This window comes from Talpa europaea (genome assembly GCF_964194135.1).
Source record: "Talpa europaea genome assembly, chromosome: 6".
NCBI classification, from domain to species: domain Eukaryota; kingdom Metazoa; phylum Chordata; class Mammalia; order Eulipotyphla; family Talpidae; genus Talpa; species Talpa europaea.
The window spans coordinates 54,602,016-54,619,355 of record NC_140072.1 but is presented as its reverse complement, the minus strand read 5'-3'; the positions used below and the strand labels follow the sequence as shown (position 1 = coordinate 54,619,355).

Here is a 17,340-nt window from a genome sequence, read left to right as displayed (position 1 = left end):
ATTGTTCAGCCCACCTGGCTTTGTCATAAGGAGACCTTGTCAGACACCAAGATCAGGTTAAGCTAAATGTCTCCCAAATTCTGCACTCTCAACCTGGAGTACTGGGAGAAAGGGAGGCTGTTACTCTGCCATATATGCTCTTGGTAAACCCTTACTAATTATAAGGAATCACAACTCCTTTAATAATGCCTTCTTGAATCTTGCCTAACTTGCATATCATGATTATCTGATTTAGAAATAATGCTTCATTTGACCCTTTTAGAACATTGAAGTATCACTTGCCCATTTCCAGTTTCCTGACATCTCTAATTCTCCATTCTTCCAATGTAGTAGGAGGTTAGGGAGCTGTTCTGCAATCCAGAATCTGTTCAGATGCAGAGACAATATTGCTTTGAGTAGCTAGGTGCTTTCCTTTATTCGCCACCTCATCTCAGACCTTGATTTCCTTTACCAATGTTTGTTCTACCTTTGTTATTCTGGAAGTCCTTCCATTATTCATTCATTCATTCATTCATTCAAAAGTTTACTCTGCAGTCAATGTGTTAGGCACACTGAAGAATCCTGGTGACAACACAGACCCATCTCCTGCCTTTATGGAATTACAGATTAGCTGGGGTATGCAGAGTTGATCATTGCTCCAGCAAGTTCAAGATGCTCTAGCAAAGAAGAAGGTTCACAAACTGAGACTAGTGGACCAGAGAGACCTCATAAAATGCAATGATAGGAGTTAGAGTGGCAAATAGGTATGTGTGTTAGAGAGGATTGCAGACCCTGCAAAAAAGTCCAGAAGGGAGAGCCCAAAGGGAGCAACAGGGAAGACAGGTCTGGAAATGTACAGGCTGAGGCCAGACCCTGTTGGGGCCCAGTGGGTCAAGTAAAGAGCTGGGACTTGATCTCCAAGGTCAAGGGATGGGGAGCATGAATATTAACAGGGACAGAAGCAGAAATGGATTGGAGAAGCCTCCACAGTTGCCTTTTCCCAGTCTCTTGTCTCCTTTCTCCGGACTTTGGAAAGTCAGCCTTCCCGGGCTCCCAGCTAGGACCTTTCCTGCTTTCTCCTTGTCCCACCCCAGGGCTTCCAGGCAATCGCTCATTGTCTCCTGCGCTTCTGTTGCTTCTCCTTTATCATCCAGTGCCAAGATTTTGTCAGATGTTCTCCTTTAACAGCCCCCGCCCCACACAAGAAAGAAAACTTGCAACAGATGTTGGAAAAATTAATTCCGCCACTACTTTGCAGCTGTCTCGATTCAAATATCACTGTTAGAGGTGGGATTTCTCTGTTTTCTCCATCTGAGAAGGGTTAGTGAGCCCCATCAGCAATGATCTTGCCTTCCTCTTTCCTCTCCAGCCACCCCTTCCTCCCCCAGGTGCTTCTACCTGTAACTACTGTATCTTTTTTTTTCTTCCTTCACTATATGATATGTTGCTGATTTTAATTGTAAACTACATGTGAATACAGTCTCTTTGTAAGCAAATGAAAATGTCACAGATCTAACCCAGCATCTCCCCAACTTGGCCCCTCTAGACATAATCACTGTGATCTGTCGTAGACTTTTTTCCAGAACTTTTTGCTATGTGTTCATACCCACAAAAAGAACATTATGGAAAATACACAATCTTGTTTTGCACTTAAAAAAGAACTCACATGAAAGGCTTTATGCTCTGCATCCTATTCCACAGTCTTGCTTTCTTCACTCAGTTGAATGAGTGAGTCCATGCAGATCTGCCGACTCCACGGAACTTCAGCTCAATATCCCACAATTTGGACTTTTGGGTAGTTCCAAATTGTGTGTTTGTCTAGTTTAAGAGTGCCAGTCTTTCCACACCTTTGTGACACCTTTTATAAAACCTTGAATCTTAACAATATGATGGGTGAAAGTCTTATTTCACTTGCACTTCCTAAGTCACTAGTGGGGTGAGCATCTTTTCATACAGCTGTTAGTATTTGCATTTCCTGTCTGTCAATTGTCTATTCATAGACAATTTGTTTTTCTTTTGGGCTGCTTACTTCTTTCTTATAAATGTGTAAGAATTCTACATGGTAAGAAACACATATCGTATATATTCTGAATAATAATCCTCTCTATATAGTAAATAATAATCCTTTGTTATGTATTTTATAAATTCTTTAATTCCTTTCCTAACCTTTAAGTCTTTTAGAAATTACCTCCATTGAATTAAAGCTTTGTAGCCATTTCAGAGGCAGGTGTATTATTAGTTTGCTAGAACTGCCATAACCAAGTACACCAACTGGTTGTGTCAAACACCAGAAATTTATTTTCTCATAATTCTGGACATTAAACATTTGAGCTCAAGGTGTCAGCAGGGTTGGTTTCTTCTTAGGCCTCTCTGCTTGGCTTGTACATGGCTATCCTCTCACTGTGTCCTCACATGGTCTGCTGTGTCCTAACTTCCTTTCATTATGAAGACATTCATCCTATTCAGTTAATCATGTTGGACACCAGTCATATTAGATTAATTACCGTATCTTACCTTAATTACCTCTCTAAAGACTATCACACTCTGAGGTCTGGGGCCTGGGACTTCAACATATGAACTTTGGGAGACACAATTCAGCTCAGTGCAGTAGAATAGAAAGAACAAGACCAGCTACCAGAGAGTGGAGGCCTGTCCCTTTTGGTACTGGGCCCTGGTTGCAGGTAGAGTCAGGCCTCAAAGCCAAGAATACTATCTCCAACCTGATTTGACAAGAGGCTATTTCTCTACTCCCCAAACCCCCAAGGTGCTCCAGCTCCTGGTTCACTTGGCAACACTCACCATGTGTGAAGAGGAGACCACTGCTCTTGTGTGTGACAATGGCTCTGGCCTGTGCAAGGCTGGCTTCGCAGGAGATGATGCCCCCCGTGCTGTCTTCCCATCCATCGTGGGCCGCCCTCGCCACCAGGTATGTGTTCATCTGGACCCAAGGCTTTGAGCCAGTAGGAGTGGACACTATCCTATGGAGACGGCTGAGCTGTGTGTGTGTGTGTTTGTGTGTGTGTGTGTGTGTGTGTGAGAGAGAGAGAGAGAGAGAGAGAGAGAGAGAGAGAGAGAGAAAGAGAAGGGGAAGAGGTGTATGAATAGGTCCTGCTCTCTTGGGCAATGACATTGTCTTAAGAAAGAGAAGAGAGACATTCCACAAGAAATCTACCTTCTTTCCCCATCACCCCTTTCCTCCACATTCACTGGTATCTGGTCCGCCCTTACCTTCTGCTGTCTTTCCCCCCTTTTCTATCTTCATCCTTCTTCAGAGACTCTCCAGTGCCTGAATCCTTCTGAGTGGAGCCCTCAGCCAATTCACTTCTCCTCCCTTCTCTTTTGCATTGCAGGGTGTTATGGTGGGAATGGGCCAGAAAGACAGCTATGTGGGGGATGAGGCTCAGAGCAAGCGAGGTATCCTAACTCTCAAATACCCCATTGAACACGGCATCATCACCAACTGGGATGACATGGAGAAGGTATTGGTAGACCCTCCTTTAATGTGCTTGTCAATAACACAATGTCATGATGCTGGACTCCCACAGGCCCCTGTCAGCTCGTCCTTTAAAATGTTTCTCACATCCTTCTTCTCTTCTGGTCCATCCCTATGACCATCTCCCGTCTCTGCTGCCTGCATCTCTCACTGGACTATTTCCTGACTGATTTCTTTGTCTCCTGCCTCACTCACCCAATTAATTCTCTACACTGCTGCAAAGCTTTTCTTTCTAAAAACAGATCAGATCATGTCACTCACTGCCTTAGGAATCTTCAGTACTCCTCATTAACCAACAGTAGGTTCCTAACTCCGTCTGGCATCTGAGGACCTGGCCCTGCCTGATTCCCAGCTTCATCCTCTCATGTAGCTTTCACTGCAGTCTCGCACTTACCCTTTTAAAATGCTGCTGCCGCCTTGAGAGAAGTAAATAGCTCTCTCTTCCTTTTATTGTCCCTGTCATGACTTCCGACAGATGCACTAGTGCTATGTTATAATGATGACTCTTCAATGAAAATTTTTAAGGAGGAATCTCTAGGGGTTTCTAGCAGCTGTTTTATGTAAGAAAATATGAGAGGACAGTCCATTTCGAAATGTAGTTTGTGATAAACAGAATCATGCATGCAAAATGCTAATAGGGCTTTTTAAATATTCTTTTGATGAATTCTGCTGACAGCTGTCTGAGAGTTATTGATTCTGCAGTGATGGGCTTTGGAAATATAATAAAGGGCTTGTTAAGCAGATCGCAACCGGGAGTAAAGAATGTTGTTTTGAAATCCATAATTCACATATACTTTCTCTAAGTCTTAGATTCACTCACTGGTTGTGAAATAAATAGGTAAGATACAATAGCTTTTGCATCACACAGTGTAGCAGTTAAGAGCACAGGCTCTGCAGTCAGTGGCAGGGAGATCTGGACACAAAACCTTCCCTCAAAGCCTCAGTTTCCTCACTTGTGTAACTAAAAATACTTTCTTCATTAGGTTGCTTGGAGATTGAATTGGATAAATGCTTAATGAAATGCCAAGATATAGAACATATTTAATGTTCAACAAATGACATATACTGTTCATACATATCTAACAATATCTAACAATATCTAATTCAACATACTAGGAAAAAATACTTTACTCACAGTAGTAAAACTATGTGAGCTCCTTAAAGAAACCACTAAACACGTATTATGTGCCTTCAAAGAAAAACTGTTTAGGGGGGCCTGCCTGGTGGCACAGGGGTTAACGTCAGTGCTATCAAGCTATCTCCAGTTACTGCAGCATGAGTTCGATTCCCCAGCCAGCTAGGGAGCTACCCACATAGCACAGCAGACCTCTCCTGACTCACCCATGTGTATTTCAGTCAGTCTGTTCCCCACTCTGTTCCCCACTCTGTCTCTGGTGAATCCTCTCACCTCCCCAACCCCCCACCTCCGGACCTCTGGCCTGTACCCCAGCTCTTGTGTGCATAAATAAATAAATCTTTAAAAAAAATGAATAGGGTAAAGCAATTCAGTCTATCCAAATTACTAATTTGTAGGCATGTTGCCATTCCAATAAAAATCTCACATTTTTTATTATATATATCTAAAGTATACAGCTTGATCAGTTGAAATGCTTATACATTATATAATAATCACCATGTTCAAGCTATTTCACACATCTGTCCTCTCACAATTATTCTTTGCGGTGAGAATACTTAAGATTTATTCTCTTAGCAAATTTCAAATATTCATTAGCCTATTGTTACCTAAGAGTCGCCATGCTGGTGATCTTAGATCTCCAGAATTTAATGATCCTGCATAACTGCTACTTTATATCCTTTACCAACGTCTCCCCCTCCCCAGCACCTGGTTTACTCTCTGCTTCTATGCAAATTATGCTAAATAATCATAAAGAGATGGAGAAATAAATAAGGCAAAAATGATGAGAAAATGTGAATAAGAAATTTATAAGAAGATAATAATAATAATAGAAGAAATTCTTGAGAAAAGATTTGCCATATCTAAATATTAATGTATAATATGGTTATAAAAATTAAAACAGTTTGGTACCAGCACATAAGTTGAGGAAATAAACGATAAATGAATGTTCCAACACCATAGGTGGGAAGAGGATTATTCAATGAATTATCTGAAACAAATGATTAGTTATTTGGGGGATGGGGAGTATTTGTTTATTGCCCTTACTTTGCACCATTTCACCAAACACATAGCAATTGAATATAAAAGTTAAATATAAAAATTCAAATGATAAAACTATAATGTAGTGGATTTATCAGATTTTTATTTATTTATTTATTTATTTATACAAGCACTGAGTACAGTCAGAAGTGCGGGAGAGTAAGAGAATTCACCAGAGCCAGAGCGGGGAGCAGAACAGGCAGAAGGACTGAAACACACTGCTGAGGGGAGCAGCGGGCGGCAGGAGAGGTCTACGCACCTGCCATATGGGACCCTCACCAGTGGCCGGGGATTGAACTGGCGCTGCAGAGGCTGTGGCAGCTTCACAGCCCAGCGCTCAACCACGGCACCACCAGGGGAGGCCCAGGATTTATCAAATTTTTGATGAAAGAAACCATAGAGAAAAAACTAAAAAATTTGACTTCTTAAAAAATTGTAATTTCTAATATGTGAAAAATAAAACCAAATTTAAAAGGCAAATGGCAAATTGTGAAAAATATTGATAGCAAATGCACTGAAGATTAATATAAACAATTAATACAAATTGATAGTTAAAAATACAAAATCACCACCAGACAAATAAACAAAAGACATGAAAAGATAATTTGTCAAGTAGAAATTATAAGAAGTTGGACCTACCTGGTGGTGCAAGGGGTTAAGCACAGCACTATGAAGCAATTCTCTCTGCAGTGTGAGTTCGATTCCCGGCAGATCAGGGAGTAACCCACATGGGCAAAGCAGACCTCTCCTGTCTCACCCGCTGCTCCTCTCAGCAGTGTGTTTCATCAGCCTGCCTGTTCTGTTCCCCACTCTGTCTCTGGTGAATCCTCTTACTCTTCCTCCCCCCACTCCTCTGGCCTGTATCCCAGCCCTTGTATGTATAAATAAATAAATCTTAAAAAAAATAAATTATAAAAAGTTGTAAATCTGAAAAAAGCTTAAACTCACTTGAAGCAAATAAAAAAATTCAAAGTAAAATAACTAAGTATTTTTAAACTTTTTTTTAAAGATTTATTTGTTTGTTTGTTTGTTTATTTATACTAGCACTGGATACAGTCAGAAGCACGGGAGGGTGACAGAATTCACCAGAGCCAGAGCAGGGAGCAGAACAGGCAAACTGATAAAGTACGCTGCTGCGGGAAGCAGTGGGCATGGCAGGAGAGGTCTGCGCACCATCTGGGACCCTTGCCAATGGTGGGGGATCGAATCTGCGCTGCAGAGGCTGCGGGCAGCTTCGCAGCCCAGAGCTCAACCACTGCGTCACTGGGGAGGCCAAAAAACAACTAAATATTTTTACCTATCAAATTATTTCATACCTTAAGAGTGAGAACACCAAACACAGGTTAGAGTGTGGTAGAACAGGGACTCTCTTATTCCATACTAAAGACGAATAGAGCCCACGTTTGCAGAAATACTGGCATCACTCATGAAGACTCATTGCCATCTCCTTCACATCCTCTGTGAAGCATTCAGGGTCCAGGGGCTCTGCTTGTACCGTTTCCTCTACCTCAGAAGCCCTTCAGTGTCTCTGGAGACTTTCCTTTGCCAGGATCCCCCATCCCTGGTTCACATCTACCCTCATCATATTTAACAACATCCCTAGTACAAAGCCAGAGTCCATGAACATAGGGCTACAGTTGAATCAAGTACCCCTCCTCTGAGAGGATCAAAGTCCGATGCCTTTCCACTCTTTGCCAAATCCTTCTGAGATAAAGTTTCTTACTTGGTTGTCACAGATGGCCAAAGAAGGAAGTGGACATGGGGAAGAAATAACTTCCAGTAAAGCCATGGTTCTCAGTGGGGGCAATTTTGCCTCTGAGAGGACATTTGGCAATGTCTGGGAACAGTCACAGCTGGAGAGGTGCTACTGGCAAGTGGTGGGTGGAGGCCAGGGATGCTGCTAAACCTCCTGTAGTCCACAGGTCAGCTGCCCACAACAAAGAATTGTCCAGCCTAAAATGTCAAAGTGCTGAGAATTCCTGTCCAAAGTGCTAGCCTGCTCACTAATAAACAGTGAAAGTTCAAGTGTGTTTGTCAGGTCCCCAGCAGGACACAGCTGGAGACACTCAGCTGGGCTTTTGTAATTAATTTAAGGAAGGCCTACTACAGAGATGTGAGCAAGGTTAGGGGACCAGAAAAAGGTGTTGAGGCACATAAGTACTAGAAACAGAGGAAAGCTCTTATACCCCCAAGTCTGAAGGGGCGAGGGCAGTGTCACTGGGGCTCAGTGAGCTGGAAGAGGGGTCACCCAAGAGGAACTGTAGCATGGAGAGCCACATCATTGCTGGGAGGAAAACCATAATCTCTCTCTCTCCTTCCACTTTCTAAACTCTTGCTGGTATCTTCCATCAGCCAAATACAAACAGAAGCCAGAAAGCAAGGAATACTGAGAGAGACAATGGCCTTGTCCCCTATGGGGAGAAGCAGAGGAGATAAGGGAGGAGAGTAAGAAAGGGGGAAAGTCAGATGAGATAATCAACACACTAAGTGTATTGACTGAGTCCTGTCTCCCAGTCATGTTGAGAAGGACTATCGCTTCTAAATGTCAGTCAGAAATGCTCAGTTCTCTCCAGATCCAGCCCATCCTGAGAATGGTATGCCATGCTTCCCCAGCACGAGGCATGTCAGTCAGAATTTTCCAGACCACTGAGAGTCTCGTTTTACTTTTGCCTCAACCAGATCTGGCACCACTCCTTCTACAATGAGCTGCGGGTAGCACCTGAGGAGCATCCCACCCTGCTCACGGAGGCCCCCCTAAATCCCAAGGCTAACAGGGAGAAGATGACCCAGGTAAGAGGCCAGGAAAACTTGAGTTCTGGCACAAGAATGCAGCACAGATATTTGGCCCAGACCCTTTCTCCCACCTATGCATCAACACAACAGTTTTTTGAGGAACTGCATGTGCATAATCTATGCCAGCTCCTGTGAGAGGTAGGAGTAGGTTAAATAAGCACAGTCCCTGTTTAATAAGATTACAGACCATCTGCAGGCCGAGAGATACTGTGAATTTTGCCAGATAGTCCTTAATTTTGCATTGTCTTTTCAGATCATGTTTGAAACCTTCAATGTCCCTGCCATGTACGTTGCCATCCAAGCTGTGCTCTCCCTGTATGCTTCTGGCCGCACAACTGGTAAGCAGCCTTGTCATGGGTCCCCTTTCTGACATCAATGGGAGGTAGGGAGAAGCTAGTCTCCTACGGAGTCTCCGGCTCAGAAAAGTCAAAGGGACAGCCCAAGTCCAGGGAAAACCTTGCTTAGGAAAAACAGAAGGGCATACCCATGTGGAATGAAGATGAGAGTCTACCTAGTACAGCAGGAAAGAAGTTACATGAACATGCCATAATGAGTACATCCAGCCAGAGCCATTTCCCTCATGGGGGTCAGCCCAAGAGCAATACTGGAGTGTTTCTGCTCATGCAGCAGCAACCACAGCACCTGCAGTGGTGGATGTAGAAGTGTGTGGCCTTGGTATGGAAAGGTGCTCAGGGAAACAGATGGATCTTCAAAATAAAGCAACTTTGAGTTGAGATCTGATCACTTCCATGAATATCATTCGAACATTCATTCATTCATATGTTCATTGATTTCTCCATTCACTCATTCATTAACTCTTTTCCATTTCTTCCCTACCATGTGCTCCCACAGCACCAGGCCGTGGAACACTGATAAACAAGATACTAGGCACTGTGGAGCTAACCACCAAAGTGGGGAGATTCAGCAGTAAAAGATAATGTCATTATAGGCAATAGGACAGCGATGCGGAAAGGCAAGGCCATACAGAGTTTTGTGTCCTGCACTGTGCACTTGCATTTATGGGGATGCTCTTGATTTTATATTGTAAACATGATGTTTAATGGCCACATGGTAGTCATTGAATGATGTTTCTATTATTTCCTTTTTCAAAGATCTTTTCTCTATTGCTGAACATTTATGCCATCTCTACTTTTTATTTTTTATCATAAAATACGCCGAGATCAACATCCTCATACAAGAGTAAGCTTCTAGTCTCTGGATTTTTAGTTCGTATCTGGCCCTTACTGTCTTAAAAGCTCTAATTGCTTCTTAGTTGACCCTCTTAGGTCTTCTAGGTCTATACCCACATAATATACAAATAACAACAATTCTGTTTTCTTTTGATAATATCACCTCTTATTTTTATTTTCGGTCATATTGCATCAGCTTGAACATCCAGGACAATATTAAATAATAATAATACACCAACAATATAGTAGTGTTTCCCCATCAATTATAGTTATCAGATGGAGAGAGATTTCTTATGTTAAGAAACCTTATTTCCCTTCAGTGTTTATTAACTTTTTCATCAGCAGAGACTGTTGCTTTTTCACACTGGCTGATTTTTATAGCCCCTTTCAAATCTAACATACTTATTGCACACACACATGTGTAGTTTGCCTAAAGGCTGTGCAAATTATCTTGTCTCATATAAAGAATGTGCAGTCTAGATGCAAAATGACAAGTGTGTTATCATAAGTGTTCTGAGGAATATAAGAAGACATTTTACTTGCCTTGCAGAGGCTACAGTCTCATTTGGGAGAATAAATTTGACATTCACAAAAAATAGGTTTGATGCTTCTCGTGTTGGTTAAATTTTCTTAGCTGGTAAAGAAAAATGTGGTGGTTGAAGATCCTTTGATAATTGACCCCAGAAAGAGTCAGATGAAAGACAAGTAAAGTTTTCATGGGTTCCTTTCCCTCTGTCTATAGGCATCGTCCTGGACTCAGGCGATGGCGTCACCCACAATGTCCCCATTTATGAGGGCTATGCTCTGCCTCACGCCATCATGCGCCTTGACCTAGCTGGCCGCGACCTCACGGACTACCTCATGAAGATCCTCACAGAGAGAGGCTATTCCTTTGTGACCACAGGTATTCACTCCCTTTCCTGATTCTGACTTGAGCTCAGAACCAAATATGATCAGGGACAAGTAGTTCTCAAGGCTAATGAGAAGTCTGTGGCCCTGTGTCCTCAAACTCTGTTGGGTCAGACATGGAGGACCTAGGCGGTGGCTGTGTATTCAAATAGTCAAGGCTGCTTTCCTTGAGGAGGAAGGTTCCCTGCCAAGATGCCCTGGGGAGGGACAAGGTTAGGTCTTCTTGTCCTTTCACAGCATTCCCTCCTTCCCCAGGGACCTGTTCCCTCCGTCCCTGTCTACACCCGGATCAGGCTGGTTTTTATAGAGCTGAGTGATAGTAAAGCTCTGGTGATGCATTTCATTACCGGAGGGTGTATGATTTGTCTGAGGAAAAGTGGAATAAATAGGATCTAAATTTCTAAGTTGTGGATATCATGTCTCATGTCTCCCCCACCCCTGGGTAATGGTTTTGAGGTAGCAGCCTTCCTAGATTTTGTAAGTTCACAACCTATAAGTCGACAGAAATATGTCTTGCAAGCTTCTCAGAGAGACCTGAAGTTCCTTCAGGACACAGTGATTAGAGCAAGGAGAAACCCCCATGTGAAGTCATGCTTGGGAGTCGAGATTCTGACCTTCCTGACATCCTTTTAGATAAAGGAACGGAACCATTAGCATTCATCCTGAGACTGAATCCAGCATACAAGAAGGAGGTTTTTATGGACATCAAAATGGAATGACCAAACTAACTGAACTGAGAATCTACTTTCTGTCTTTTCTACTCCTTCCAGCTGAGCGAGAAATCGTGCGAGATATCAAGGAAAAGCTGTGCTACGTGGCCCTCGATTTTGAGAATGAGATGGCCACAGCAGCCTCCTCTTCCTCCCTGGAGAAGAGCTATGAGCTGCCTGATGGACAGGTCATCACCATTGGCAATGAGCGCTTCCGCTGCCCTGAGACCCTCTTCCAGCCTTCTTTCATTGGTGAGGTGCTGCCCGCAGCCCCTGCCATGGGGAGGGCAGGGTAGAGGTATGGGTGGGGAATAGTGGGAGAAAAACTGGGAGTCATGGACACTTTATTTATTATTAACACATACTCCATATTTCTCCAGTAGGACCAAAAATTTGTAAAGAACATAACTTGATAGAATATAATAGAATATAATTTTAAATAATGGGATAAGGAAATCAAAATAAAGGAAAAGCAGGATAGGGACTATACCATGAAACTAAGAATGAGGTTAATACACAAAACACTTCCTGAATCACTCAACATTGAAGTCATAGAGCTTGAAACCTATAGTAATAATAAGGGTTGGGTGGGAGAGGATCACATTAGCTTTTAAGTCTCAAAACTGTGCCTTCAAAGCCTGTCACTTTGGACGTGACCTTACCTCAGTTTTATAGAATAGAAATAATAATAGTGTCCGCCACAGAGGGTCACAGTAAATGTTAAATAAGATACTGTTTAATATAAAGACAATTACTTTCTTGAGGTGTCCATATGTAAATGTTGATCTTCATGTATTGGTAAATAGCAAACTTGATGGAGTGCTGTAAGAGGAATAAATCAGGGAGGACTTCTAAGAGAAGGTGAGCCCTTGAGCAGAATTTTAAAGATTAAGTATTTCTTAAAGGTTTATTTATTTATGCATACAAGGACTGGGGTGTAAGCCAGAGGTGCGGAGGGGTGGGGGTGAGGGGATTCACCAGAGACAGAGCGGGGAGCAGAACAGGCAGACTGACGAAATACACTGCTGAGGGGAGCAGCGGGCGAGTCAGGAGAGATCTGCTGCACCATGTGGATTGCTCCCTGGCTGGCTGTTGATGGAACTCGTGCTGCAGAGGCTGGTGATAGCTTGATAGCATTGTCTTTAACCCCTGTGCCCCCAGGGAGGCCCCGAGATTAAGTATTTTATGGTATCTAGGGCTGGAAGTATTACAGAGTGGGTAATGGCACTCAGTGTCAATGGAATGATATGTGCAAGAGCTTGGAGGTGTGGAAGATCATGTTCTATTTGAACATAATGGAAGAGTATGTCGTTTGTTATGTGTTTGTGCACACGCTTGAGAGACATTGAATCACACAAAAAACATGAGGGTTAATCATATGGGTCATGGAAGTTTTTAGGTAACAGTGTAGCAAAGGGTCAGATTTGTACTTCAGGAAGATTCATCTATCTACAATGTGGAATTACATCACATGAGGAAAAAGACTAGAGGTGGGGGAGTCCAGGCAGTGGGCATGAGCTGGTCTGGCATGCAAGATCTTTCACTCTGGGAGATCTCGATGCCAGGTTAAGGCAGCTAGATGTCAACCTTCAGGTACAAGGGGACCGTCAAAGTGATATTTTAGATACATTTCATATAATGAAATATTATTTAGCAATAAAAGAGGATAAACCATTAATAAATTTTATAACATGTGTGAACACTGAAAAGACTATGCTAACTTAAAGAAGACAGACACAAGAGGTGATATTTGTATTGATTCCATTTGCATGAAATGTCCAGAATAGGCAAATGTGTAGAGAAGAAAAATAGATTAGTAGTTGTCTAGGGCTGGGAAAGAGGTAAGAGAAAAACAGGGAGTGTCTACTAATGAGTATGAAGTTTCTTTCTGGGATATTAAAAATGTTCTAAAAATAAATCATGGTGATAGTTGCACAGCTCCGTGAACACACGAAACACAACTGAACTGTCTGCTTTAAAAGGATAAATAGGGCATGTAGATTATAAAGCTGTGAAAAAGATGATAAGATGAAAGCATTTCTTTAGAAATATACCTCAGGCAACAATGTGAAAGATCAGTCAGAACTGGGGAAAACTAAAGGGTGAGTGATGACCAGTTAGAGGTTCTGATCTTGTCACATTTGGGAGGTGAGTAAGGGTCTGAACTAGGGTAGCTGCAGCAATAGAGGGTCACTTGGGGAGCTGGAAGTATGTGTTTATGAAGTGATGGATGCTAACTGGATACTGTGATCTCCACGAGGCATGGAATCTGCTGGGATTCATGAAACAACCTACAATTCCATCATGAAGTGCGACATCGATATCCGCAAGGACTTATATGCCAACAATGTCCTCTCTGGGGGCACCACCATGTATCCTGGCATTGCTGACAGGATGCAGAAGGAGATCACAGCCCTGGCCCCCAGTACCATGAAGATCAAGGTGGGTCTCTTCCCAGTTCTCTCCATCCTGTTCTTTTTTTTTTTTTTTTTTTTTTGTGGGACCCTCGCGGGTGACCGGGGAATGAGCCAGCGCTGCAGAGGCTGTGGGCAGCCTCGCAGCCCAGAGCTCAACCACTGCGCCACCAGGGGAGGCCCTCCATCCTGTTCTTTGTACAGAAATCTTTGAACAAAGACAGACTTTCTGCTTGGGAGATGCTCAGAATCAGGCTGTCAGGTCCATTGGTGGTCTCCTGGGTTCAGTTTCATCCTGGTTTGAGACAGACTTCATCTCAGGGGGTTATGGTTCCTTGGACACTGATGAGCCCGAAACATGTTTAACAAGGGCTCTCAAACATAATCACAAGGACACCATGAAAGAAGGGGTTGAAAGAAATGGGATGAAGAGACTATTGAGAGGTTTGAGGAAAAATTAGGACAAGAGAAATAGAGGGAAGGAAAAGAAGGAGACAACACTATAGCATTTTATTTATTTATTTATTTATTATTTTAATTATATATATTTTTTTACATCATTTTTCATTTTTGCACAATGTATGCATTTTCATCTTGGTTATAGTCCCCACACAATTCCCACCCCCCCTTGTTTTGATCCTACTCCCTCCTCCCCTCACCCCCGGAAGTGTGTCTCTGGTTTATAGTTGCTTGTTGATTTTGATTTTTACTTTGTATTAATTAGTCTTTTTCCTGGTCCCTTATTTAGGTTTTCTAAACTCTGCTATGAGTGAGACCATCTGGTATTTTTCTTTTTCTTTTGGGCTTATTTTGCTGAGCATGATCCCTTTCTGCTCCATCCATGTTGCTGCAAACTGCATGTGTTTATCTTTTTTGATTGCTGAGTAATATTCCATTGTGTATATGTAACACATCTTCTTGATCCAGTCATCTATTTTTGGGCATTTGGGTTGTTTCCATAGCTTAGCTACTGTAAACAGTGCTGCTATAAACATAGGGGTGTAGGTGCCCTTTTGAATTAATGTTTCTGTGTCCTTTGGGTAAATACCTCAGAGTGGAATTGCTGGATCATATGGAAGCTCCATCTTTAGCAGACTGAGGAACCTCCACACAGCTTTCCATAGTGGTTGGACCAGTTTGCACTCCCACCAGCAGTGCAGGAGAGTTCCTTTTTCTCGACAACCTTGCCAACATTTGTTGTTGCTAGTTTTTTTAATATGTGCCATTCTCACTGGTGTAAGATGGTATCTCATTGTAGTTTTGTTTTGCATTTCCCTGATTACAAGTGATGATGAACATTTTTTCATATGCCTGTTGGCCATTTGCATTTCCTCTTTGGAGAAGTTTCTTTTTAGCTCTTCTGCCCATTTTTTGACTGGGTTATTTACTTTGTTTTTGTACTATAGCATTTTTAAACTTTCAAAAGGATGTGGGTGTTACCCTAGAGAAAGAGAAAAGTGAGCATTCTAAACGTGAGCATTTGGCCACCGGCCAGGCTGCCAGTTCAAATACACAGGGACAAACCTTGATTCCTAGACAGCCTATTGCCCTGTGTTGGCCACAGCCCTCCCCACACTGCTTTTCCTGTGTACTTTTCACCTTGCAGGTCCCAGCAGAATGGGAGCCCGCCAGCCTCACTACTCCTCCAACAGCCTCCCGTCCCCAAGCAATCAGAGACTCTTTAGGGCTTCTAGGAAATTTGCTGCTAAAAGGTTTAGAAACAGAATTGGAAATGGAATCAAGATAAAGATTGCAAGTTACAAAGCCTCACAATAAAGTTAGTCTCAGAGGATCTGAGTGAGAGTATTCCCTATACCAGTATTCTAAGAAACTTCTTCACAAAAGGGTAGGCCTGCCCCCTGCCTACCACTGCTCAGCACAAGGAAGCAGAGCGGGTCACCAGAAAACGGGTGGAGCTAGTGGGCTCTTCGCCTCTGGTGCCACCACAGTCCTGCTGCCATGCCTGCAGCAGAACTTTTTACCAGGACTATATATTAGGATACCAGCCCTAGTTTTACCCCCAGACTCTAGTACAACAGGTCTGGGGTGTCCCCATTAGCTAGGGTGCTGCATGAATACCAATAATTTGATGCATATCCCAATTTATGAGCCACTGCCCTGAGTTTAACACCATGTGCCAGGCTTCAAGGAATTCAGTATCTAAATAATAGACATGATGAATAAAAGAACTACTTAACTAACATAAGAGGAGGAGAAAAAGCGCTCCAGGAAGGGGAGTGAGCAAAGGTGACCAGAGCGTGTTTGAATGTACAAGCACCTTTTGCTACCACATTGGACAGAAGGGTTTGTGTGGAGAAATCGGGAAGATGAGGCAAGACTTAAGGATACGGCAAAGAGCTATAGCATAGGGCTGGGGACCGAGATTTAGGACCTCCAACCTAAGACAACCCAGAGTTTTCTCACAACTAGAACTGCCTAGCAATGAAGTCCATTGCCTTCTTACTGGCTGTGCCTATCCTTGAGGTATCTGTCCAAGGAGTATCTAGGTAACTTTTGTCTGCCTAAATGATAAGATAATTCTAAAAATCATATTCTACAATTCCATGATATTTGTAATTTAGGAGATATGTGGAGATGTTCTATGGAGACAAAAAATTCAATTTAGTATCTGATTTGTTCTAGCACTGGATTCTTAGATTCTTCAGAAAGTGGGAAATGAGGTTAAGAATCAGTCCTTCTGGATCCACTTTTAAGTTCAAAGTTGTTTGACATGACAACGAGTTCCTAAAGGCTAAGTTCAGGACTTCCAGTGGCACTGTATGTATGAATTTAAGAACAAGCGGCTGTTCACAGATGAAGTTCAAGACATGGTTTGAGTACACTAGCTCAGACTGAGGAATGGAGGAAGCCCAGCCCAAGCAGCCTATGCATCTAAACTCCAGAACCGAACAGCGCTGCCCCTATAGATGTTTGTATCTTACCAGCTCTTACCAAGTAACAAGCAACCATAAATCTCAGAGCACATGACAATAAGCCTTTATTGCTTGTGCATCTACAGGTCTGCTGGAAGTCAGGTGATCTAAATGAGGTTTGTCTAGAAAGCTCTACAGCTCAACTCAAATCAGGTCCACTTCTTACATTAGGGGACCCAGGCTGAAGGGCCAGCAGCTCCTCAAGGGCAGCTCTTCTCAAGATGACAGAGGCGTAGGAGAGCATACCCAGTTGCATGCCTGAAGCACATTTAAAGCCCTGCTTGTATCATGTCTACTAACATCCTCTTGACCAAAGCAAATATAGGGCCCAGCCCAAAGTCACAGGGTAGAACAATGTACTCTTTCCACAGAGGGGCAGGTAAATCAGGAGTGAAGATTTGAGCAATAATCCAACCTACTGCAAGGTCTACCCAGTTTCTTTCTGACCATGGTGGCTGTCCTTTCCCAGGCAGCCTCAGGGTGGAGAGGCAATTTCTGGATTACCTTCCCTGTTCCTTGGGGGCAGATCATGATTCATTCCATTTACTCTTTGCAGATTATTGCTCCCCCAGAGCGGAAGTACTCGGTCTGGATCGGAGGCTCCATCCTGGCCTCTCTGTCTACCTTCCAGCAAATGTGGATCAGCAAGCCCGAGTATGACGAGGCAGGGCCCTCCATTGTTCACAGGAAGTGCTTCTAAAGTCAGAAGAGATTCTCTGGGAATCTCCTTGAGACTGCTCTGT

General features: G+C 42.9%; 1 protein-coding gene across 6 annotated transcripts; it reads left to right on the top strand.

Annotated features, from left to right (window-relative positions):
* Positions 1–2,764: 2,764 nt before the first annotated feature.
* ACTG2 (actin gamma 2, smooth muscle) lies at positions 2,765–17,340 on the top strand (the record flags this gene model as incomplete). Of its 6 annotated transcripts, none has more annotated exons than XM_084235047.1 (8): positions 2,765–2,905; positions 3,330–3,458; positions 8,328–8,438; positions 8,695–8,779; positions 10,374–10,535; positions 11,311–11,502; positions 13,511–13,692; positions 17,154–17,340. In XM_084235047.1, the coding sequence occupies 8 exons, from the start codon at positions 2,780–2,782 to the stop codon at positions 17,295–17,297; spliced, it is 1,131 nt and encodes a 376-aa protein (XP_084091173.1). In that variant the 3' UTR covers positions 17,298–17,340. The 6 variants fall into 6 exon arrangements, with proteins under 6 accessions (XP_084091173.1, XP_084091176.1, XP_084091175.1 ...); XM_084235048.1 differs by having other exon boundaries at positions 2,817–2,945; XM_084235050.1 differs by lacking the exon at positions 3,330–3,458 and having other exon boundaries at positions 2,780–2,905.